Below are 26,751 nucleotides of genomic sequence, written 5' to 3'. Positions count from 1 at the left end.
AAATAAAACTGGCCCAAGTGTGACACCAGGCAGTCACCTTTTAATCTTTTTTTGGGCCTAAAATAAAACTGGCTCAAGTGTGACACCAGGCAGTCACCTATTGTAATTTAATAGTAAAGGTAATTAATCTTTTTTTGGCCTAAAATAAAACTGGCCCAAGTGTGACACCAGGCAGTCACCTTTTAATCTTTTTTTGGGCCTAAAATAAAACTGGCCCAAGTGTGACACCAGGCAGTCACCTATTGCAATTTAATAGTAAAGATATGTAGTAGAGGAATCAGTATGTAGTGTTTTAAGAAAAAATGATGTGTCTTCGTATGTCAAATCTTTAATGTTTCCTTCCGCTTTCCTATGACATTGTAATAAACCTTTGTTGTGTGAGTGTGCCGATGCAGAGGGCTAAAAGCATTCTCTTTTAATAATTCACTAGAGACGTTGACATGAACAGTTTTGGCATTTAGTGGACAGTGAGGCCCCAGAATTCATGCAAATTGTATTTTCATAATCTCTTTGAAAAATAGAACAATGACACTTTTTGAAGTTGATGGTACTTCCTTTTCAACTAAAAACTAAAATTATAGCTCCAACGGGTTCACCATTATTTTATTTATTTGTGAATCTGGTCTCCATTAATGGAGAAGAAATAATATACCATCAGGAATCTAATTAAATCTCGAATAAGTCACCTTTGGCAGGTGCTCCGTTTACTAGACTAATTATTAAGCTCATGTCATGTAAATTAGGAGAATTTGAGTACAACATATTTTTTGCGAAAAGGACCACCGATCTATTAATCATCATCAACAACAGTACAAAGAATAGAAAAAGTAATAAAATTTACAAAAAGGTCTTTGGACCGCCTAGTGGAGACTACGGACACTGGAGCGAGCCGAAGGCGCGCCGCCGTCCTCGTCCCTCATCACCGGAGCCGGGCAAAGCTTGTCGAAGTAGAGCTTGTTGTAGTAGACAGTCGGGAAGTTATCGTGCTAAGGTCCCAAAGGACCAACACAACAGAGCAGTAGTCAACACCAATGATGAGAACCGTAGATCAAAAAAGCCAAACAAATAACCATACCAACGAACACGAACACGAATACGGACCGGATCCCAGGAGATCCGTCGGGCGCTAGTACTAGGTGCACCATCGGAGCGAGGATAGGATGTAGAGGACCTTATTCTATCATCAGGATGTAGCCGCCGCCTCATCGTCCTGAAGAAGACACTGAAAAACAACCTAAAAAGGAACAAGAAAACCTCCCGCCAGCGAGGGGCCGTGATCCACCACACCTCCAAATCCCTAAGGCCACCGGAGACTGAGCAAACCAGCAGCGTCGCCGGCGGGAGTACGGAACCCTAGATGGGTTTCAGAAGTCGCCGCCCTCCTGTCCCCTACGGTGTGTACCGGTTCCAATCTATCGTGGTCTGACTTTCGTGGAGAAGTACTTCGGAGAATTTGAGTACAACATTGCACTGGTATATGTAGCTTCCTATTGACAAAATGATTAATGCAAAATGATCAATTAAAGAAAAGAGTTTATACAACAATTCGATTACTCAATCAATTAGTAGTATCCCTAGAGTCCACTCCTCCCCCATACTACTAGTGAAAGAGAGAATGTATAGACTACCGCCAAGCGAGACTTACTATATCCATCTAAATTATGTCTCCTATTTCTATGAAGGAATTATTCTACTATTGATCAATAATCATAGTGGAATCAAGGGTACAGAGTCAAAAAGGGACTCTCCCCTAAGGCTATGGATCAATCAGTTCAAAGCCTTCTTACTGACACTTATTGATTGAAAATGGTCCCTGACTTTGACTTAATGTGTGCTATATGTACTATCAACCCCGGTTATTCTGTGATGATATATCGGCCGCACGTAACTGAGCCCCTCTCTCTTGCCCCGTCACCCCACCGTCAAGTATGTGCAATATATATATAACAAATCTAATGCTCATAAAAAATTACCCGAAAATCCACTGTTCTGAAAAATAAATTCATATCCCTTTTGCTCAACACCCGAAGCAGGAACGTTAGGCAAAGCGGGTCAGATCCGAAATCGTTTTTCGGAAGGAAAACGCTTCGTGTCAGGCGACCGATCCGAGCAAAAGATCGGTCGTCCCGATCGCACCTTGGCTGGCCCCGTTTTGGGCCACCATCCATGCACGCTCGCGGCCCACCACCACCATGGCCAGCTACGCTGAAGCCCACCACCACCCAGGCACCAGAAATATGCATCCACGTTTCTATTGCAAAATTATATGGAAAACGCCAGTTTTTTCTCGATGTTGTATACCTTATTTATTTTTATAACTAACGCATCACAAGATTTGTAGTAAAAACACACTCGGGATGTTGTAATGTCCGCCTGTATTTGTTTGTGTTTTTTCGTTGAAATAGTTGGTGATTTTTATTGTCATTCAATTTGTACCAAAATAAAATATTGTTAACCACTTTTCCATCGCTAAAAACATATGATTTTTTATTGTAATAGTCTACAATTTTTTGTTGGAATTGATAGCGATTATTGTTGTAAACAAACTCGTAGGAATATATTTATTGTTTAACAACTTTGTTCGTAACATTACTTTTTAAAATTTTGTAGCGCATATTTTTTAATATTTTCACATAAATTTTATAGCGAAAGCATGTCAGAGATGTTGTAATCTTTTACTTGGACGTTTGCCATAAGTTTGTGATTTTTATTGTAAACAGCTATATTTTATGTTAAAATGCTTGGTGGTTTTTGTTGTAACTAAATATGTAGCAAATTTGTTATTTCTTAACCAATTTTTCATAGCCACAAACACATGTGTTTTTTTGTAGTAATAGTTTTTGATTTTTATTGTAATTTGCTGCCGATTTTTGTTGTAAACCAACATGTACGAAAATAGTTGTTATTTAACCATATTTTATAACATTACTTTTAAAATTTTGTTGTGAAGATTTTGTTGTAATACTAAATATTTTTTATAAGCAGAGTGAGAGTTTTTGTTGTAATACTCATCTGTCATAGGGGCGGCATTTTTTGTAAATATATATTGAGAAGGTCGGGCCTAGACAGATGTACCTTTTCGGTTTAATTGGTGAAGGAAAGGACTGCAGGTTGAGTTTCTTAAAACTAGGGGGTAAAACACAAAAATCACATCAATTGATTCTGGACATTGGATCGCGATCGGAGGGTGCGGAGGACGACCGATTTTTGGCTGGTTATCAGCCGACCGACGCTGAGTGTTTCCCTTTTCAGAATGGTCTGTTTCATGTGTCAAACTTTCTCTACGAGAATCGGCTACAGATTCTTTGTTTCTGATGTTGAATATGCAACGGTGAGGACATCGCACATGAAACTCTACTTTTGCTAAGCATGAGAAAATCAAGAATTTATGCGTGCTGTTGGAGTTAATCCAATCATCTCACGTTAGCTTAGGCCAATACGCGGGTCTAGATAGTTTCTTAGTTGAGTCCTTGTGACATGCGAGACTAGACGAACTACTAAGCCGTGTTATGTTAGGAGTCAATTAGGAAGGTCTATTTGGTGGCTTGCCATGTTAGAGTCCGAGTTGTGCAAGGATATCAGGTCCGTGTGTAGGTTTAGGTTTAGGTTTATGGTCAGAGTCTGCTCAGCAAACATGTGCGTGCGTGGGTGCTTAGGTGTTTGGGTTGGGTAGCCAAACTGTTCCGCGAGTTTGAGAAATAAAACGGAGCTGGCATGACACGTGCCCTTGGAGTAAAGTATGATCGATTAACGGGGAAAAAGAAGCAACACATACTACACAACCCAGAGAGTAGCATCCATAAATATATGTTAATTAGTGTGTAACGGTATTTGAACGTACAGTGCTTTGCTATTGTGTACTGATGTCGCAGTCGTTGCTCCATCTCCTGAAAGATCTATATATATATATAGCATGCCTTGGATTCTTGGTACATTTGCATATATAGTAGCTCCATCTTCCTCTGCGACGAAAGGTTGCCAATGGTCTCCTGGCTTCTTGGTCTCCAGAGCTCAACTAAAGCTCAACTCCAGCCCCTTTAGTTGGAGCTCTGTACGTCTTCTATTCTTGGTTAGCTTAACTAGCTTCACTCTCTTAATTACTTTCTTCCTTCTACTTACTCTAGTACGAAAATTGCTCTTTGTACTCTCTTTGAGAAATCTGTCCACAAGGTTGTTAGCACACCAGCATGATAAAATTAATTGAGATGATATACTTCCCATACTACCCAACCATACCTTTCTTGATACTCCGTATTTGTTTTGCTGCTTTTGTCTCTTCTAGCTTCACCTTCTGATTCTGCTTGCATGTGCAGGAAAGAAATAGTGTGGACATGGCACTATCGTCAGCCCCTCTGAGCCAGGAAGAACCCACACCGCCGTCGCCGGGGAAGCGATTTAGCAACCAGCTCGCTGCCGCCGTGAGGAGCATCAACTGGACTTACGCCATATTCTGGTCCATGTCTACCAGCCGCACTGGGTAATAATATCGTTTGATGATCACTCAAGCTAGTGACGAACATCTGCCGGCTCCGTTCCTCTTACGTTTGTTTTGCAGATTCCTGACGTGGAAGGACGGGTTCTACAACGGCGAGATAAAGACGAGGAAGATCACCAACTCGACGGACCTTACCGCCGACCAGCTCGTCCTGGAGAGGAGCCACCAGCTGAGGGAGGTCTACCAGTCGCTACTCTCCGGCGAATACGACAACCGGGCCAGACGTCCCACTGGCTCGCTTTCGCCGGAGGATCTCGGCGACGCCGAGTGGTACTACACGGTCTGCATGACCTACGCCTTCCGGCCTGGCCAAGGGTTCGTCTGGACTCTGGACTTTCATCTTATCATGATAAGATTTACTGTGCTGCTTAGACTGAGGTATTCAATTTGGTGTTCTGGTGTACACGTACGATCAGTTTGCCTGGCAAAAGCTTTGCGTCCAATGAACCTATTTGGCTCTGCAACGCTCAGTTCGCGGACACCAAAATCTTCCAACGCGCGCTCTTAGCGAAGGTACGTACGTACGTCTTTCAAGCCTCTCTCTTTAATTAATTTGCTGCAAGAAAACGTCTCTCTCTCTGGAGAATTTGTACACAAACTATGTTTATGTTATTATGTATGGGGCCTTATGTATAGTTGTACACTAACCGATATATCATGATTTCCACTTTTGCATGGCCATGCTATCTGCCGGCTAATTCAGACCGCGTCTATTCAGGTCAGTACACTTCATTAATTCTTGCATCACGTCATAATTACCACTGCATGTCACGTGTTCACCCTTCAGATTTCTGACTCCAACTCCATGCTTGTCTTGGGTCACATTTTTCAGACAGTTGCTTGCATCCCATTCATGGGCGGTGTGCTCGAGCTGGGGACGGCTGATCAGGTTGGTTCGTGGGGTTGTGAATATGACTTTCACCTCTTTATTTTTATAACTCTTCCAGCCATTAAATCATGTTATAGTATCTACTGTATATGTGGCTACATGGTGTCTCGGAAACCAGCAAACTATATATAGCCTTGGGGAAATTTAGTAACGCTCCAACAAACCGCGCAGAAGATAAGGCCCATATGCATTGCATGCACGCCAAACGCTGCGAGAATACAAACATAAAACTAATGTGAAAGATCCACGAACCCGCATCAAGTCACGCCGACCAAAAGGAATGGACAAACCCACGAAGGCAGGACAGCTCTACCCGTATTTCAATTTCTAGAAGCCATCAGGTTGTCATTGTGGAGACAACTAGAGAGTAGCTAGCTAGGGATGTGGCCAGCGAGTAGTCGCAAAGCCTTTTAGTGAATGTCTCCGTACATATGACAAATTTATCGCTTAGACGTTCATTTTACAATTTATATGTTCTCTTGGAGGGTACCTACTCCTATATTAGGAGATGCGATGAAAGAGCTGTTGAGAGTGGCTCGAGCGTGAAGCAAGGACACTTCAAAGATCACTTGATGAAAGAATCGCTTGGCTCATATGATGTCACCATGTGGTCACTTCAAAAGCTCTCCTTCTTTCGATGATCTGATCCTTACAAGGGCCCTCAGATCTCAGCACCCGGCTTGAAACCTTACACGGAACCTTAGAGGTGTGTGCCTATGCCCTTGAGTTTGATTGAAGTGAGAGTGGATGAGGGTACATGCCCATCTGAGCTACATATAGTCTATGGTGGTTGGACCTGCACAATAAATTAGGCTTCTAACAACTTGGACTTTTTTGAGTTGGACTTCTCTTGACCTTTTTTTTTGTGTTCTCCCTTTGTTTGACTTGTTGACCATGAATGGGTATTTGGATCGTTGTTCACTTGACTTCACTTTGATAATTCGACATGTAGATGCCACATAGAACTAGGCAGGGCCCATGTGGTGAGGTCAGATACCCCGTAGCAAGAAGATATGAGAACCTCACCATAGGAGATCCCACGGTTGAACTTCACATCCATGTCACCCACATTGGAATTAACGAGTAGAGGGCATTGAACACTTCAAGGCAGCACCTTCAGGACATGGATGGCAGTGAAGTAGTGTCGCTGCTTGTTGATACCAAGGGATCTTTAGTCTTCACCCCAAAGCACCAGGAAGACATGAAGCTCTACGAAGGGCGAGAAGAGACCACAGTGATGCCTTCAAAATGGGAATGACGCCAATGGCACTCACCATTGATGACCCTGGCTGCCACCATCCTATGCCTTCCGCCTGCCTAGAACTCACTACCTCTCGACCTGATCATGGATCGTCACATCCATAGCACTAGGTCCATGGACAAACATCGACGCAACTATCGTTTATGACTACCATCGCGACATACAAACTCCACCCTCCACCGAGTCACCGGAACTAGTCGACTTGAACATGCTGATTTTGGCTAGATCAACGAACAAGCACGAACAACAAACTAACTTCTACTTCCAGTGTGTCAATTTACTGTAGGCCAGAGGACAGCAGTAGTATCGCCAGTAATCGAACATATTGCAAATTACCAAAACATAGTACGTGCCATGTATAGCATACAAACTTAAAGTTGTGTACTACTATTTCACTAAAATTGTACACGTTCAAAAGGTGCAATTTTTTCCCAGTAGTAGTATTTGATTATAGGTGACTGAGATTTGAACATTTCATGAAAAACAGGACATCGTAGAAACATGCTACCAATTGTATAGTGTATACTACTCTTCGCGAGTAGGTAGTATGCTTATTTTCTTGCATTCATTGGACAGACATGAAGACCGGATCCATCCACATGTTATTTTTTATTACTCCTAGTTGTTCACCCAATAATTGAAGTGATACTATTGCTGATTAATCCATTCAAAACATTGAAAAAGTGGTTCCGATGGATTTGCTAGGTTTTGGAGGACACCGACATGGTGAACCGGATCGGCACATCTTTCTGGGATCTACGGTTTCCGACATGCTCGGAGGTGGAGGAGCTGAGCTCCAGCCCATCAGAAAACGAAACAGAAGAGGCGGATATCGTGTTCGAGGACCTCGACCACAACGTCGCCGAGGCGACGGCGACGATTTCCGGGGAGATGGGATGCCTTTCCGACGGCAACCTCGAGAGGATCACGAAGGAGATCGACGAGCTCTACGGCCTGTGCGAGGAGCTGGACGTGCGCGCCCTGGAGGATAACTGGATCATGGACGGGTCCTTCGAGGTGATGTCTTCCCCGGAAGCGGCGCCGCCAATGCCGGACGCAGGCGGGATCGCCGATGATGTTGCCACTTTAAGTAGCTCCGTCGAATCCTCTCGCCCGTCGTGCTTTACGGCCTGGAAGATGTCATCGGACTCGCCGCAAGACGTGGTTTCCGGGGAGTCTCAGAAGTTGCTGAAGAAAGCCGTGGCCGGCGGTGCATGGACGAAAGATGATGGTGACGGCACGGTGAGAGCTCAGGAAAGTAACGTCAAGGGTCATGTCATGTCGGAGAGAAGGCGCCGGGAGAAGCTCAACGAGATGTTCGTGATTCTCAAGTCATTGGTCCCGTCCATTCACAAGGTAGGTAGCACACCATCGTAACAACGACGTCAGTTATAATCGATCGATTGTTTATTTGCTTGCACACAAGTATTTGTTGCAGGTGGACAAAGCATCCATCCTAGCAGAGACGATAGCCTATCTCAAAGAGCTGGAGCAAAGGGTAGAAGAGCTAGAATCCAGCGGCAGGCCGATCAAGGTAACGACAGGCCTGAGGCGCCATGCCGTCCTCGGGAAGAAGGCCTCGGCCTCGGCTGGATCCAAGAGGAAAGCTTCGGAGCTCGGCGACCTCCCCAAGGAGAAGGAGGACGGCCCTAGCAACGTGGTGAACGTCACCGTGATGGGCAAGGAGGTGCTCCTGGAGGTGCAGTGCCTGTGGAAGGAGCTGCTGATGACACGAGTGTTCGACGCCCTGAAGGCCCTCGGCCTGGACGTTCTCTCCGTCCAGTCGTCGACACCGGATGGCCTTCTTGCTCTCAAGATACGAGCTCAGGTCTGCCAGTGGAAATCGAGCTAACGCCCATGGTTATGGTTATTGGTTTACTAATGTAATCTTGTGATTTTTTACTGCAGTGCGCCGGTTCTGCTGCCGTGGCGCCTGGGATGATCAGCGAAGCGCTTCAGAAAGCTATAGGCAGACGCTGAAAGAATTCTCAAGGCGTGGCGTAACGCTGGTAGTTTTGCTCCTAGTGACTATACTTACGATGATGTCTGTGTTTTTCAAATTTGACAAAGAAAATCAGATACTAGTGTGACGTTTGGATTCAGCTGAAATCGAGTGAACAGAGTTAATTCGTCGACACACAAATACACAATACAGAAGCGCCGGTGCATCCAGCCCGGCACGGCTCTCATGTGCTAATGTCTTTATTTTTTTTTTCCACAAAGAGTACACCGATCTATCAATAATCATAAAAATCTAAAAGTAATAAAAATAGTAAATAGATCCTTAGACCGCCTAGTGACTAAAGACAAGAGCGCGGGCAGAAAGACGTGTCATCGTCCTTGCCCATCCATCACCGTAGCCGGGGGAAAACTGTCGCAGTAGACAAACGAGAAATCAACATGTCAAGACCCCAAAAGACTAGTGTATCAACTATCAAGCCAACAATCATTGCCAAAAATGAGACATGTACATGAGATGACCCAGACCACAAACCACACCGAGGAACCCGAAAACCTTTTTTAAAAGGGAAATTGTACAGGTGCAGAAGCGGCCGCTCACAACCGCATGCAGCTCTCGCTCCCGTATAGCCGTCGTTGGAGACGTCGTAAGGCAAAGCCCGAGCGAGCGGTGGATCTCCTCGGTCGTTGACTAGGTGGGCTTCGGTGGCGTCCGTTCCTGCCTTCTTCGATTACGGTGTTGCGACGAGGTCTAGCGGGTGGCGATGACGTAGTGTTCGTGGCCCCAATGTGGACCCAAAAAAGTCGGGCGGGCTCCAGCTTCTTTGTGTTTTTGCTCCGGTGGTGGCTCACGGAGGTACTCCTCGGCTTCACTCCCAACACTGGAGCACTAGGGGTAGTGTTCTCGGGCATTGATAGTAGTCGCGTCCTCTTCCACTGGAGCTGGTCGGCCTATTTGGTGTTGGTTGTGGCAGATCTTGTGGTCCCATTTCTAGTCCTAGCTACGAGTCGGGGAGGCACGACTGCTGGGGAAAAATCGAGCTCTGACTACACTCATGGCGGGCGGTGGTGGCATCTACAAAGGATAATGATTTAGATGCTCCGGAGGCTGCGGCTTGAGCAACCTCCGAGCGGAGGGTCGTTAGATGGGCGTGGATCGTGTGGACGCGCACGTCTCCTTTCCTGCGTGTGGGGCCCAGCAATCCTCTTCCTTGGTTATTCTTCTTCACGAATTCTGTTCCCAAATAAATCGCACGCCCGAGCGTAGGGGAGCCCGTCGGCCGGCCTCGACGGTGCGCCACCGCCCCTTCCCCCGCCCCCCGCCGAGATGGCCGGCCTCGACGGATGGGCAACCACGCCGCCGAAGTGCTCCACGCAGCGCCGCCGCCGCCCGACCTCCTCTTCCACCTCGTGAGGGCGCCGACCTCCGCCTTCACCTCGACGCCGGCCGCCTCGAGCCTCGGGGCACCCTCTAGCGCCGGCGACCGCCACTTCCACCTCGCCGGCTGACGCTCGAAATCCACCCGCGCCGGCGACCTCAACTTTCACCTCGCCAGCCGCCGCTCGAAATCCACGTGGGCCGCCCGACCTCCACCATGCTTCACCCCTAGAGGAGTTGCAAGGTGCATGTTGCAAGCCGGCGCCATCATGCTCCCGGTTGTTGGTAGTCAGCGCCGCCGTGCTGTGAGCTCGTGCACGTTGCTGCGTCGAGCGTCAGTCATCAGTGCTGCAAGGGGATGCATCAGCGAACGGCGTGGTGGGGACAGCTGCAAAGGCTGGCCGCCGGAGCTACAAAGGCTGTTATCGGCGGCTGCAAAGGTCACTCGTGACTGCTGCTGGCGGGTGCGACGATGCTACCGGAGGAGTGGTGCTGCCATAGGTGGATGACGGCGCTTCTACCGGTGCGCGGCAGTGCTACCAGCCATGGCTGGCGGTGCTGCCGTAGGCGGACGACGGCGCATCCACTGGTGCGCGGTGGTGCTACCAGCCATGGTCGGCGGTGCTGCTATGGTCTATCGGAGATGCTTCCATAGGTGGGCGTAGGTGCTTCCATGGGCGTACGACGGTGCTGCAAGGAGCAGGCGGCGGCGACGATGGCCGTAGTAGACATGCTGTTGACGGTGCTACAATTGCATTTTTTATGCTACAAATGTTATGCGGTTATGCTACTTTAGTAGTATAATTTTATTTGCTACGTGCAGCTCCCTCGGCCCCACCGAGATGGAGGCCATGGGTCCTGCGATTGCCGATGGAGGGTGCTGCCACGCAAGACGGCTGGTGCTTCTAGGCAACGCTGACTACGCCGCCCACCGGCAACGGTGGTGCTTACCATGGTGTTGGGTGGTGCTTCCCATGGTGTCGAGCGGTGCTTTCAATGGAGTTGGGGAGATGCTACCACCGGCGATGGTGGATGCTACGATCGGTGGAGACCGTGGTGCAAGCTGGGCCGACGGTGGCTGTGCAGCAAGGCGGCTCAGCGGTGCATTAAGGCGGGCCAGCGGATGCTACCACCGGCGATGGCGGTGCGACCGGCGGCAGCCGTGCTGCAAGCCGGGCCGGCAGTGACGGTGCTACAAGGCGGGCCGATGAATGCTGCCATCGGTGACTGCATAAGCTACTAGCCTACGACCAACGAGGACGGATGCTGCGAGGGGCGGCGACGGAGCTTCAAGCCGGGCCTACGGTGCTGCAAGCTGGAGTGGCGAAATCTGTCTCCTGCGAGTCTTTTCTTTTTTATTTCTAGGCGGTCCATTTTCTGCTTCAACGAAGCAAAAGCTGTTATTTTTTTGCTGCGAGGGATAAAAACCGGGTGTCCAATTAAATTTGCCTTCAAGTGGTATTTTATGGTTTTTTTTGTTAGTGAACCGTTTTTTGCTTCAATGAAGCAAAAGCAGGGATTTTTTGCTGCGACGATGCAAAGTTAGAATTTTGCTTTAAAATGAACACGTGTCGGTCTATGAAGCAGGAGGCTGGAAGGACTCGGTGCCTCCGAGGGATTCCTGGAAATCAAACACATCGACTTTGCTCGTAATACTCCGAGGAAAACTCTGAATCTGGATCTCGGGGATCGGACGACGGTGGCCCTTTGGGTGCCGTGCCGCTCCGCAGCATTAGGCAGCTTTTTTAGCATGCTAGACGGAAGATGTTCAAAAAAAAAAAAAAAAAAGCATGCTGTCGGAAGAGGCAAGTTATGTGAAGGCGGTGTTGCGTCTCGCGCGCTGATAACCACGGCGTGGCGCAACGCAACATGATCCCGTGAGCTCGCGTAGAGACATGATCGATAATCTAGTGCCGTGGCGGCTTCGGCCGGCAGGCCCGGGCGACCCACGGGACGACGACGACCGACCTCTCCGCATGCGGACAGAGCGGAGCGCCCGCGTGCGCCAAGGACGCGGATCGGCTCGCGCACGCCCACGTCGTCCACGGGCTCCTGCCCATACAGTACACACCGCCATGTACTCGATCTTGTCCCTTCCACCTCCGGCTCCGGCATGGATGGATGCAACCAAAACGGCGTCGCCGTCGCTGGGATTGCGTTTCCCCCCGCGGCCGCGGGGTGTGTGGCTCATGGCGCGCCACCGTCCACGCAATCGTACGTCTACGCATCCAAGACGTCGTCGTTGCGACTTGCGCGATTCGTTTCGTCGTTTGCATTTTTGCGTACACAGTATGTAGATGTAGGTAGGTGGAGAGCAAATTATTATGAAGAATGGTCTAACCATCGACAGCAGCATGCATGCATGTGCCAGCTAGCCTCTTTTAATTTGCAAAGGCACATATATACAAATATTATTGTTTTCTCTTTAGATCCGACTGCTCACGGGTCGACATGTTTTCTGAGATATATATATGCTACTCCATCCGTTTCATATTAGGTGTTGCAGCTTGGTCTTATTTGATCTAGATATGCAGCATGTACGATACATTATAAATTGGCTGATTAATCGACATATAGGCCTTTTTTTTGAATAAAACTATTGTTAAAATAATATTTGCTCCATGTGATGCTTATATTTGTTAGAGAAACTAGCACAGTGGTCCTCGCAAATGCGAGGGAATGGTCTTTAACGTATTTAAAAGTTGTAATTCTAAATTTACAGCTTCAAGAATATCCACATTTCATTGTGGTTATACTCCTTTAAAAAAACATCACATCCACTCTATAATGTAGGACATAATACGGTTCTATAATATCTATAAAAGTATATTATTGCATGTGATTATATTAATTCTATGGGTATATTTACTCTTTTATGCATTGAGATTTCATACTTATCTTACAACCTTTTTTTCAAAAACACATGACACCCTATCTAGCTTTTCTTTATTTATGAATTATTTATTTATAATTAGTTATATCTACAAGTCACAGTACATAATTTTCTTATGTTGCACTAACATGTATATTAATTTAACTCAAGTCGCATCTTGATTGTGTCCATAAGTGTAATTCCAAACTAAGAACGAATTAAGACATGCTATATAAATTTGAAACATGAAACATACATCTTTCAAATGGAAATATTGGATATGAATTTCTTGATTTACGTGGATTTTTGGATGTAAATGATAATAATTATTTGTAGTTACCAATCACGTTAAAAATACTCTTAGAACTTCATCTAGTTAATAACTTGTTCATTTTTACATATACAACATCTCCTCTTGTGGTTTTTAGACAGACTCCGATTAGAGACTATCTACTGTGTTATTGTTCAACAAGATATACATAATTCTAACGTTCAAGAAGTCGTTAACTTATCGGCTGGCTCAAAATGAAGATTAATCGAATCGCGTGGTTAATCGATTTTATTGATCGGATTATTTTTGTAAATCCTATTTTTTGCACTAAATTTTCTATAATATGATATGCAAAAAATAATATTACAGCATTGAACATAAGTATTATCTTGATTCCTTGCATTTGAATCAGTAAAAATGCAAAATTTGAGCCAATGCACTATTCTATAAGACCATAGGATGGAAATAACGACTGCCTAACCGAATTTCAGCGAAATATCACTAAAAATCGGCCGAAATATCGTCCATCATATTGAAAATCAGGCAAAATATAGGCTATCAGGCCGAAAATTGGCCAAAATATTGGTACGACGATAAATCAGCCGATATGCCGAGATCTTATCGGCTACCACCCGATTCACGATAAATCGGTATCTCGACCGATTTTTTAAATACTGCATAATTCATACTTCAATCTAATTTTTTACGACAAAATTCTAGACATGAGCGCAATATTTTCCACTATCAATCAATCAGCAGATCAAAATATTATATAACCATTTTCTTATTTACTCTACATTCTAAATTTAGTTACAGTCAAAGTTTGCAAAGCTTGTCTAAAAATATAGGAACAAATATCAACATCCATCATACTAAATCATATAATATAAAAAAATATTTTATGATTATTTTATTGCCATAGATTTTATATGATAGATGGAACGGCAAAGTAAATTCACATGAGCGCAATATTTGCCACTATCAGGGAATCAACAGATCAAAATATTATATCCCCATTTTTTATTTACTCTGCATTCTAAATTTAGTAACAGTCAATGTTTGCAAAGCTTGTCTAAAAATATAGGAACAAATATCAACATCCATCACACTAAAATCATATAACATAAAAATATATATTATGATTATTTTATTACCATAGATTTTATATGATAGATGGAAAGGCAAAGTAAATTCACATGAGCGCAATATTTCCACTATCAGGGAATCAACCGATCAAAATATTATATCCCCATTTTTTATTTACTTTGCTTTCTAAATTTAGTTACGTTCAAAGTTTGCAAAGCTTGTCCAAAAATATAGGAACAAATATCAACATCCATCACACTAAAATCATATAACATAAAAATATTTATTATTATTATTTTATTACCATAGATTTTATATGATAGATGGAACGACAAAGTAAATAAAAATGAAGAGAGTAGTTGAAGCCACAGGCATGTGGAGTTCAAATAGAGCACATGATATTTATTATAGATCGATCTTTAGGATTACCTAGATTAGAAAAAATTTCTGGTGATCTTATAAAATAAAATAACTCAAGTGAGGAGTGTACTTAGGTGGTTTAATAAAGTAACTCAGCGGTGGGCCCAATCTTTATGATGTGCCAACTTTTCTGTTTTATCCTTTGATCGATCCGTGAAGCAATATGGCGGCGCAGGCAACATGGCTAGTTCTTTTTTCGTCACATAGAGAATTTATTTCGTCTAGGTGGAAGCCTTATTCTCGATACTTTTTAATATAATATGTGTCAAACACTTGTTTTCAAAAATTCATTAATCCCAATTATAGATTTTAGATCTAACAATAAAAAATAATTAAGATGACATAGATTAACGATAAAATGTATGGCAAATGGGCCAGTGTCCATGATACATTCGTATGTTGCATCCTGAACGAACTTATTATCTCTAGGAGGCTAGATAGCTAAATAATGTAATAGTTTTTAGCTTTCCCTTGAAATAAATAATGTGGTATCTTTTTTAAACTGATTGGCCTATTTTTATGGGGTTTCTTTATACATAGAAGTGTATGTTTAATTTTCTATTAAAGGGACTCTGGCTTATTTGTACGGGATCCTTTCCCTGTTATTTTTTGGCTTTCCATGTATACTCACGGAGGAGGCCATTTAGCTTTTTTTTAACGCAGGCCATTTAGCTTTTTTAATCGTGAATCAGTTGAGTCTCTTTTATATGTGAATCAAGAGTCCTATTACCATACGTTTTATCGCGTCTCCATATGTACCGTTTTCTTTTTATTTTTCCTTCCGCGTACGGTGTCACATGACATATTGTATGTCACAAAATATGTGTTATATGTGTTACATAAAATCTTTAAATATTGACCATTAAGATTATAGATCAAACAGCTAAAATAATACTAGTGATGTGGATTAATGTGGTGTCTCTATTTTAAACATCCGTACAACAACAAAAAATTCATTAATCATGATTATAGATTTTAGATCTAGCAATAAAAAATAGTTAATATGACATAGATTAACGATAAAATGTATGGCAAATGGGCCAGTGTCCATGATACATTCCTATGTTGCATCCTGAACGAACTTATTATCTCTAGGAGGCTAGATAGCTAAATAATGTAGTATTTTTTAGCTTTCCCTCAAAATAAATAATGTAATATCTTTTTTAAACTGACTGGTCTATTTTTATGGGGTTTCTTTATACATAAAAGTGTACGTTTAATTTTCTATTAAAGGGACTCTGGCTTATTGTTACGGGATCTGTTCCCTGTTGTTTTTGGCTTTCCATGTATACTCACGGATCACGGAGGAGGCCATTTAGTTTTTTGAATCAGTTGAGTCTCTTTTATATGTGAATCAAGAGTCCTATTGCCCTACGTTTTATCGCGTCTCCATATGTACCGTTTTCTTTTTATTTTTCCTTCCGCGTACGGTGTCACATGACATATCATGTATGTCACAAAATATGTGTTATATATGTTACATAAAATCTTTAAATCTTGACCATTAAGATTATATATCTAACACCTAAAATAATACTAGTGATGTGAATTAATGTGGTGTCTCTATTTTAAATATCTGTATTTTTCTTTTAATATATAATTTTTTGATAAAGGATGTTTTATTACTTTGATAAGCAATTACATCCAGTCTCTGCATAACCAGGATGCACACAGCTGTTTCAACAGTCCATAACGAGCATTAAAAGAAAAAAGGCGAAATACATATCGAGACGATAAACTATATAACGTCTAAGGCAAGTGTGGAGCTTCAATCCGTAGACTATGCTGCCACCCATGTCGGGAAAAAGTATCCCTCGCCGTAGCCTCCAACCGTGTACAGACCTCCGTAAATAGGTCTTGGTTCTCCGCCCGCTGAAGAGGTAACCATGATCGGAGAATACCTGTGTAGATGACCTGCAACAAAGAACAATTTTTATCGTTAAAAATCTTGTCATTTCTACATAGCCATAGCGCCCAGATAACTGCAAGCGCCCCCACCTTAAGAAGCAACTTAAACCTTGCATCAACTCCATGAAGCCAATTGCCAAAGAGATTTGCCACACTAGTCGGGGGATACAGGGTAGACGCTACTTGGATGACTGACCATATAGATTTCGCAAAACTACACTGGAAGAAAAGGTGCTTGATGGTTTCTTCGTGATGACAGAAAACACACCGTGTATTTCCGTGCCAATTCCGCTTAACAAGATTATCTTTAGTAAGAATAACTCCTCGACGAAGGTACCATCCAAATATCTTGATTTTTAATGGTATCTTCATCTTCCAAATTTTCTTATTGTTATCAACTGGTAAATCAGAATGGAGGATTGCATTGTATAAAGATTTAACTGAGAAAGAACCATCTACATGAAGATTCCATCTAAATTCATCCGGTTCATGGGATAATTGAATATCACCCAACCGTTGAACTAGAGTATTCCATGTTGTTAGCCTTTGTCCTAGTAAAACCCGTCTAAACGTCACATTCGGAGGTGAGGTAGCCATGACGGTAGCAATGGTATCACCTTTGCGACGAACAATACTATACAAAGCAGGATATTGTTCACTCAGGGAAGCATTGTCCAACCAAACATCTTCCCAGAATCGTATCTGTGCTCCATTCTTAATAGAAAAAGTACCATGACGAAAGAAAATGTTTTTCGTTGCCATGAGACCAGCCCAGAAGTGAGAGTCCCCGGGTTTCCAAACCACGTGGGAGAGCGTCTTCGAGCCAATATACTTTCTCCGGAGAATAGTTTGCCAAGTCCCGTTCTCGGTAAGAAGCTTAAAAAGCCATTTACCTAGCAGCGCGAGAATTCTTAACCTCCAGGTCATGAATTCCAAGTCCGCCCTGATCTTTGGGACTACACACTATACTCCATTTAACCAATCGATACTTCTTTTTCTCGCTGTCCCCTTGCCAAAAGAATCTGGATCGATAATAATCGAGTTTATGCAGAATTCCTTTGGGCAGAAGGAAGAATGATAACATATACAGTACCATATTTGTTAGTACCGAATTAATGAGTACCAGTCTTCCTCCTATGGACAGCAATTTGCCTTTTCAACTACTAAGGCGTTTCTGTAATCTTTCTTCCACAATCTTCCATTCAGCAAGGGTAAGTCTCCGATAGTGAATCGGGATACCCAAATATCGAATAGGGAAATGGCCTTGCCCGCAACCAAACAACTCTGTATACTGAGTCATATCGTTTTGGGCATCGCCGAAACAGAACAATTCACTCTTATGGAAGTTAATTTTTAATATATAATAGATAGATAGATAGATTTTTTTGTTGCCTTGCGCCTCGCGCGGGCTTCGGTTAATTCCTAGGCCCGCCACTGCATGTACCTAAACGTGTTTCAGTTGATAGGTTCGCTCATTTTCCTTTTAAGTCTACGGTAACTAATTTGGAACCAAGGTTGAATTAAAACAAAGAAAACATTCGATTTTGCATTAATACAATCCCGTTTTCCCTGCAAAAAATAAATACATGAGAACAACGGCTTCTAAAACAACTGTTTTTCGAGTTGCATTCTAAAAGATTGTTCACAATTATAAAACGTTATTGCATAGCAAAACCAATAGAATCGACAAATCAATGTACAGAAATAATTCAAGCATATGTAAGTAAAAGTTCAAACTACACTTGACCATTTTCGCTATGTGCAATCGGTATCACATTAAAAAAAAGGAAAGCAGGTGATCATCAAACATGTGTCGAACTGTCCATTTTTTTAGAGAGAGGTGTGAAAGCTTTCTTGCATAATGTTCATTGGCAACAGAGGTGATCTGGAGGATCAAGGAGCCACACATGGCGACTAACATCATGAGCGGTAGCCACTTTAGCTAGTCTATGAGCTTCCCTATTCGCTTCACGTCGTTTGTGACCATAGACGGATTCCTGGAACTTCGATCTGTATTGGGATATGTCACACAATATCGTACCACTCTTGTCATTGATTTCCTTCACTACTGAAAGACAATCTGACGCCGTTCTGAATTTTGCATGTTATAGCCCCCAGCTCCTCGATGGAGTGCATCCCAGGCCCAGGGCCACCAACTTGGGCCGGGACACGTGAGCTTCAAGGCCGACGTGTTGGACCATTGTCCCGTGGCCGAGAACGCCGGAGCTCTGGCCCAGCCGAAAGAACTAAAAGCATCTCCACCTGGGAGCTCCTCGCCACCGACCTAGGAATGTAAATGGTACGGATAATTTCCGCTCCGAATTCGTATCCGTATCCGTTTTTGAGGATATGGTATGCATTTTTAGAAATCCGCCGGATATGGATACGGATGCGGATAGTGATCAAGCGGATATCCGACGGATACGGTAGAGGATATGGTATTGATACTATCCGAGCGGATACGGATTATCCGCCATTTTTTGCGGATTATCCGAGGTCCACAAAGAGGATAATCCGAAAAAACTAGCCCAACCCTAAATATTTAGATAATATATTTAGTTCATCGGCCAAACTATGTATTCTATTAGCATGCAATTTGCTTTGTTGTACGAACAAGTGTGTACATTTAGCTATAGTCTATAATTACAAACATATTTTACATAAAAAACATACCTTTATTTTTTATGTATATTTTCTTAATAATCCGCATCCGATCCGAGTCCGGTCCGAATCCGCTCCATATCCGTAATCCGATATAATCCGCATCCGAATCCGCATCCGACCATTATCCGCTCCGATCCGAATCCGTTACAAAAATATGGTAAAGGATATGGTAAGAGCAATAACCGATCCGATCCGATCCGTTTACATCCCTACACCGACCTGGTCGGTGGGTGGAAGGCACCGCACACCCCCCACGATCCAGTAATTTAGTGGGCCGCGGCCCATTGCATCAGGTGAGGTTTTTTTCCTTTTTCTTTCTTCTTTTCTGTTTTTTCTTTTCTGTTTATATTTTCGTTTTTTAAAATCTAACACTTTTAAAAACTTTTTTCGAGAAAAAGTTTTTCATAAAATTTGAACAATTTTCTGAAATTAAAAAAGTTTTTAAATTTGAACATTTTTTGGATTTGAATATTTTTCAAAATTCGAAATTTGAACAATTTTTTAACTCGAATAATTTTCAAAATTGAACTTTTTTTGAATATGAACAAATTTCGAATTTGAACGATTTTTCGATTTGAACGATTTTCATATTTGAACAATTTTCAAATTTTCAAATTTGAATGGTTTTCGAATTTGAACGGTTTTCAAATTTAAACAGCTTTCAAATTTAAACATTTTTTAATTAAAACATTTTCTCAATTTTCTCAATTTTTAAAAATCAAAATTTTCGAATCTAAAAAAATAAACAAAAGCTGAAAACGAAAAAAGAAAAAAAACGAGAAAAAAGAAACCGTAAAAGATAAAAAAGAAAAAAGAAAAAACGAGGCTAAACAGCCACAAATGGGCCTGGCCCATACCCGACCAGGGGGTGTGCGGTGGCCGGTAGCCACCGACCTGGTCGGTGTATAGGTTTTACCTCTCCACCTGCATGTCCTAAATAGTCGTCGGTAGGGGCACCGGCACTGTCGTATAGGGGGCACCGACATATTATTCTTTATTTGGTGGAGCTGCCTCCACACCGGCGCCCCCATACGACTGCTTTGATAGATGATTTGAATTAAAAACTCAAACAAAAGCATAGAAATTTGAATAGAAAGGAGGAACATTCTACAAACTAATACATAATTGGGAACATGGTTTTACACAAACTAAAACATAGTTTGGAACATAGTTTGCACAAACTAATACATAGTTAAAACATTGCAAAATTAGGAAACCTAACTAGTGTTGGCTTCGCAGGTTTCGTGTGTTCACTGCAAAGAAAGAACACTTTCAGGCACTCTCAGTCACTCAAACTGGAAAATCCAGTTGGTAATGATAGCCCTGTTGGCCCTTTGTAAGGAGAACATACAGAAATCTCCGTTACCATTTTCGATGCGAAGAAAGAACACTCAGCATGTTCAATCGTCCTCTTCATCGTCGTCACTGTGGTAGTGTCGGCGGCAGCGCGTTTCGTCGAACACATTGTCCCTCATATCCGCCTCGCCTAGGTAGGAGAATGTGAGCATGCAGCCGGCTTCGAGATCATGGTAGCGCGCGAACTTCTCCCAGACGGTGTGGAGGTACATCTTGCCGCGCCCCATCGAAGAGCATGTCCACCGGCCACCGACAGCAGTCGCAGCCAGCCTCCCGCAGATGCAGCGCGGCCGAGTCGTTGCCGGCGATGAAGTCGGCGAACTTTTCCGACATCCTCTGGATGCCGAGTGGGTCACCCTTGAGGACGACGACGAACTCGAACATCACTTCCTGCTCTTCCTGCAGGTCCGACAACGAAGACAACAGCGTCGCAGGCGACAACGACCGTGCAGCTCTGCCGCGGCCACGACCACGGCCGCGACCTCGGCCTCGGCCTCTGCCTCTGCCAGCCATGTCGTCGACTCTTGAGATGGTGGCGGCTAGGGTTGGGTAGAGAGGCGTTAGTGTTTGTGTGTGAGGGACGATGCGAGAGCACCACTTTTTATAGGCCGGAGGGAGGCGGGGGAGCGGTGGCGCTCATTAACGCCGACACGTAGAGCTATGCGCGACGAGACGTTTCGCTGCGCCTCTGCAAAAACTACACCGCCGCTGCGCGCCAATAACTTTCGTCGCGAGGTAGGCGATGGTTAGGTTAAACTTGAATGTGCCGCTGACGCGTCGGTCCCGCCACTCCCCGCTGGCATCGACTTTTGGGATGTGTGGCTGACAGGTGGCTCCCACGCCCAAAAAATTTCGTACCGCGAGGTGTCGACGCGTTCGATTCGCGCCCTTCGCGAAGGGGCCGGCACGGGGTTACCGGCGCTTCTATTGGCTCGAAAGGCGCCGGCGCTATTTGGGGTGCGCCGGTATGAGCCCATTTTCGCTGTCTGCCCAAAAACACTATCAGTATGGCCGCACCGGTGAAGATGCTCTAATACATTATCCCTTGTGGCGGGGCCTTTTGTGGAGCAGCGACCTGCAGTTCCTTCCGGTTGCTGCCGTCAGTTCCTTCCAGTGGCTGACGACGATTCATTACTCCCTGCTATCATGGTTTTAGATCAGTTTGAAACTAAAATCATAACACTTATTTATGGATAGGAGGGAGTACTTAGGATGAGGATTTCATGGACAAAGCAATTTGGTGTGCTCCTGTAACTTTGATTCTCATCCTGGCTCCTGGTTACATATTAGTAGCTCCGTGTGTGATCTGTTTCAACGCTCGACCCGACCCTTGATGAGATCTTTACAATGGCATGTACTAAGGCTGCTCATAACGAAGAGTAACTTAGACTAGTAACGTCATATTACTAGTCTAAGTTACTACTATCTTTTATTAGATGTGGTTTCATGCAATGTCTTATTAAGTATGTTGTAATTTATATTGCTTTGGGGTGTGATGTTATGCTAACATACTGTAAGAGCATTTCCAATAGTATAGCTAACTGCTGGCTATAATAAGATGTCATATTATTTGTAGTCATCATATAGCTAACATGTACAATAGTTGGCTACAACAATGAAGTACTTTACTAATATATGGCCCACCTCTCACTCTCACAATGTGCATAGGAGCACGTCACAGAAATTTGCTATGTGCATAGTAGCCCACCTCCCTTCTCTCTCCTCCAACTCATCTAAAATATATTATTTAATATCTTATAGCCAGCTGACTGGACTCTATTGTACTTGCTCTAACTAGCTACCATCTCATTCTCTTTCTTTATTTATTATCATGTCATGTCACCAAAATACCTTGGGTTGTGTAATGTTACCACCTATGTTACCCCCTCTATGAGTAATCTAAGTTGGACTGTTGGAGATGGTGTAATGTTACCACCTATGTTACCAACACCTGAAATGGTTTTATTTCCTTTCTTGTAAATACTTTTTAAAATATTTTGTCATACTTGTTTGGATATGCGCATCAAAGCAATGCAGATGGTGTAAATTCTTAGCGCTTATCACCTTCATGATGCCTTTGGGTTAACAAAGAAGAAAAATATCAGAAAAAAGAACTACAGCGGTAATCTCTAAAAAAAGCTAGAGGGATATGAACAGCAACGCTATCTGTTTGATCTTCCATGTCTGCAAAGGCCTGTTTTCTGAAACTAGTCATTCTGAATTATGAAGCTTTATCAGGAATGTAAAAAAATGTGCTTCAGTTCTTCATCCGAACAAAACCTTGCATTCATTTTGAATGGAAAATTACATTTTCAAACCCAATCGTTCAACGCTTTCCAGTACGAAATACTCAGCATTAATCTCTATAAAAACTAGAGGGATATAATCAATATGAGATGTAATATACTACACATGCAAAAGAAATAGAAGGTGGAAAGTTTCTTTGCTTCCAACTCCTCTGGTGATTAAAAGCATCTAAGCTAAGTAGATGAGTTACAGTTATGCATTACAAGAAACCAAGAAGTGAACGCGGGCTTCTTCATCCTGATCTGTTGCACTATTTGGTCTGTCACAAAATTGTAATGCACTACTGAAGTTACTACATAGTTATAACTTTAGAAGTACTACATATATCAGTAGAGTGGCAGCAGAAACCTCACTCCTCGATCACAATCTCCATGTCCATGTCAGATCGTCTGCCCCTGCTCCCAAGAACCTCACCATCAGCAAGCCTCTGAAGATCAACAACCGAGAGCTGGTCAAGCCATCTCACAACATGGTTCGCTGCACGAAGTTCATAGGCCGGGTGGCGGCTCGCAACCGCCACGCACCTCATCCCAGCAGCATGCGCAGATTCTGTCGTCAAGTTTGAGCTACCCATCACAAGACAAGCATCAGGCTCCAGACTAAGCTGCTCTGCCGCAGCCTCAAACATCTCACACTCAGGTTTCCCTCGGCGGAAGTCCTCGGCCGCCACTATGGCATCAAAGTAGCCCTGCAGACCAACAGCTTTGATCCCTTCTTCGAGGCTTGTTCTTGGGCGAGAAGCCACGATTGCTATTGGAATGTCAAACTCCACAAGGGTGCTCAAGAAATCGAGAACACCTGGTCGCAGCTTGTAGAACCTGCCTCGGAGTTTTTGGTATATCAACTCCTTACGTGCTGCCAGCCTTTTAATTTCTTTTGGATCTTCTGACCAGTTCAAGACTTCTGAGATAGCCTGATCAGCTCTCATTCCCTCAATTTCCTTCAGCATTGCATCTGGAGGAAAGGTCTTCGCCTCCTCCAGTGATAATACATACCACACCCGGGGCTCCAAATCTGGATCATCATTTTCCACTACAACTCCCTCCCACTCCAAGATCACACCAAACCGGTTACTAGCCACCGTTCCTTCTTTTTGCTGTTTCTTCTTTGCAGTTGGTCTCTTAACCCTTTCTTGTGATGCCAACAGCCAGCTAAGGCTTTCAGGGAGCCTATAAACTAATTTGTAGAACACATTGTCTTCCTCGTGGGCCTGAGGGTTCCTCTTGAAGCCAGTTGCATGGGGCTTGAGAAGTGCCATCTTCATCCGCATGCTTTTACCCAGACATTTTGCAATTGAATGCATGTTCAGTGTGGAATGAGGGTTACTCGGCCAGCATTTTCTGTACCGCCTGTGAATAAGCTGGCTGTCCAGCAAGCTCATGGATGAGATCATTTCTTTAAAGTCCTGTGTACTTCCACTGAAGTTATCAACCGTTCTGCAGCAAGGTCGAATCAATTCATGTGTGGCTGGTCAACGAGAAACATAGCAAAGCACTTCACCTGTGTTAAAAACCAAGAAAAAGGTATAAGCACAAACTGCACAAGTACATTATGGGGAGCAGATAAGGGTGTGCAAAAACTGAAACCGCTCGGACCGCTCAAACCGGCTAGTGATTGTGTAGTTCAATTTCTTTCAGAAATCCAATCTAAACTTTAGAGTTGGTACTAGCGGCAAGCAGCCAAACCGTTTTTGCACAGGCTTAGGAGCAGAGAAGTCCCTTAACATCAACAGCTCAACCTCAGTCGTTGGGCTTTCCTTCAGTAATGGGTCTGAAGTGCAGATGGGAGGCTAGATTGGTGTGTGCGTTTAATTTGTAAATCTGGTTCACTCTTGCAGTGCGAACTCTCCTGGAGACAACACTCAGACACTTAATCTGTCCACTCTCAGCTTACATGCTGCAAGAAAGAAAAGAAATACAGAGCCCCAAGTTCTGCAATCACCCTACGATATTATATATTCATATGGACCAAAATATGAACCGAAAGTTGGCCTTGAAAAAACTACTTTCCTTCAGTACTTGACGGTGACTTTTGCTAAAGAGATCGATATACATTTTTAGGCAATCTTGCTGTTCGTGCAATGCAAAATAGTTCACTTAGTAGCATAAAAGGGGGATAAGTACTCTGCCTAAGCTGCTATAAAATCCTCAAATGGCAGTGCTAGCTTCTCCTACCAATTTTGTTTATATACATATATACACGGACCAAAACATTCCGAAAGTTGGCTTGAAAAGACTACTTTCCTTCAGTACTTGACGGCGCCTTTTGCTAAAGAGATCCGTATGTAGTACTAGTGTTAGGCAAATCTTGCTGTTCGTGCACGGCGAAATAAATCACTTTTTAAAGATATTTCTCGGAAATAAATCACTTTACTAGCACAAAAAGGGGGACAGCTTAGCTACTATACCTAATTTCTTATAGCAAGCCGATGCAGCATTACACTATTATTAGGTGATACAGTGAACTCCAGTTCTTAAGCAAGAAACGGCAAAATGCGAATCGCTCTTCAACAGTGCTAACTCAAGAACGCGGAGCAAATCCAGGAGCAGAAGAAGGGGAATCTTTGCTTACCCGATGGAGATGGAAGAACAGGGGGCGGAGGAAGAGAAGCTGAAGAGAGCATCGGCGGGAGTGGGGAGAGTGGAGAGGAGGCGGCTTGGTCCGCTGCGCTTCCCTTGGATTGGATGGTGGAGATGGCCTCCCATCCGGATAGGCTAATGCGACCGGCTGCCCTCCCGTTGGCTCCTCGCGGCGGTCGGTCTGCGTCGATGGCAGGTGGGACATGAATTGTTCCGGGCCCACTGGTCAGTGAGTGTGAGGGCGGCAGATGCCTGTGGGAGGCCGGGATGCCTGTGTCTTCCATTTTTTGAGGAAAATGTCTTCCATTTTATTACCTACGGTCGCTTCGTTTTCTTAGGCAGGGGTGTGTCAGCCTATGCAAGACCAAATGTACTTCTGGTATTTTTTAAGTTGAAAAATTAAATTTAAATTGATTTAATTAAGAGGATTGACAGCATACTCCATCCGTTCAGATTTTGTGATTTAGTACTGCAGTATTAATACCTCGGGTGGTAGACCGTGACAGCCCAACAAGACCGGGCCAATTCATTAGCCCAGGTGGTAGAATGTGCACACAAAAATGAAATTTGTACATAAATTTTTATATCTAATCAGCCAATTTGTCCTAGGAAGATCGGGCCATGACCCAGTATGGTCCCCGAGACGGTCCACCGGTGCTTGGCCTACTACAACGAAGTATTCAGGATTTAGTCCGCCTCGAAGAGACTCGTGGGGTGCAGCAAAGTCTACTGTAACATCCAGGATTAGAGGCTAAAAATGAGAGAATGCATATGTGTATTGTATTCATGCATAGAAATCTGGGAATTTTCGCGCTTTCAAATAAAACTTATCATAGTGAGTGAAGTTTCACTTGAGTTGATGGAATTGAAGTAGCAAGTCTAGCGCTATAAACTTTAGACATTTGCTAAAACTTTTTTTTTGAGTAGAGAGGTTAGATCAAATGGAACTAGAACTATACAACAACGCCCATATGAATACTTATTAAACACATATTTAACGTGATGTCCATATGAATACTTATTAAAAACATATTGAATTTTCACCAATATTATCTCATTGATGAATTATTATTATCCACTACAACTTTAAAAAGAGAGTAGACAAGTGAACCCATGAACCCCGGTCCAATTTTAATCATAAGAAACTCCTTCCATTGCATTTATCTTACTTTTTATTTGCAGCAATATTTTAATCCAAAATATAAAAAATATTTAGTTTACTTAATCATACACAAAACCCACAAACAACTATCTCTTTACCGCTTTCACATAGTTTGCGATACTTATTTAGTTTAGTTTATTTGTG

The 26,751-nt window shown here is 43.5% G+C and overlaps 2 protein-coding genes across 2 annotated transcripts; one reads left to right on the top strand and one right to left on the bottom strand.

Moving 5' to 3' along the window:
* The first annotated feature begins 4,319 nt into the window (after positions 1–4,319).
* On the top strand, positions 4,320–8,759 carry LOC124675821 (anthocyanin regulatory R-S protein-like). Its single transcript, XM_047211895.1, has 8 exons — positions 4,320–4,477; positions 4,556–4,810; positions 4,912–5,008; positions 5,199–5,213; positions 5,328–5,384; positions 7,351–8,001; positions 8,084–8,473; positions 8,554–8,759. The coding sequence occupies exons 1-8, from the start codon at positions 4,332–4,334 to the stop codon at positions 8,623–8,625; spliced, it is 1,683 nt and encodes a 560-aa protein (XP_047067851.1). The 5' UTR covers positions 4,320–4,331; the 3' UTR covers positions 8,626–8,759.
* A 14,140-nt stretch (positions 8,760–22,899) lies between these two features.
* On the bottom strand, positions 22,900–25,542 carry LOC124677775 (5-amino-6-(5-phospho-D-ribitylamino)uracil phosphatase, chloroplastic-like). The gene is made up of 2 exons (XM_047213736.1): positions 25,438–25,542; positions 22,900–24,366 (listed from the first exon to the last, which is right to left on the bottom strand). Exon 2 carries the CDS (start codon positions 24,257–24,259, stop codon positions 23,216–23,218), a length of 1,044 nt encoding a protein of 347 aa, XP_047069692.1. The 5' UTR covers positions 24,260–24,366; positions 25,438–25,542; the 3' UTR covers positions 22,900–23,215.
* Positions 25,543–26,751: the final 1,209 nt, after the last annotated feature.

Source organism: Lolium rigidum, chromosome 7 (genome assembly GCF_022539505.1).
Source record: "Lolium rigidum isolate FL_2022 chromosome 7, APGP_CSIRO_Lrig_0.1, whole genome shotgun sequence".
Classification (NCBI taxonomy): domain Eukaryota; kingdom Viridiplantae; phylum Streptophyta; class Magnoliopsida; order Poales; family Poaceae; genus Lolium; species Lolium rigidum.
Note: the sequence above shows the minus strand (reverse complement) of the source record. Positions and strands in the feature narration are given on the sequence as shown.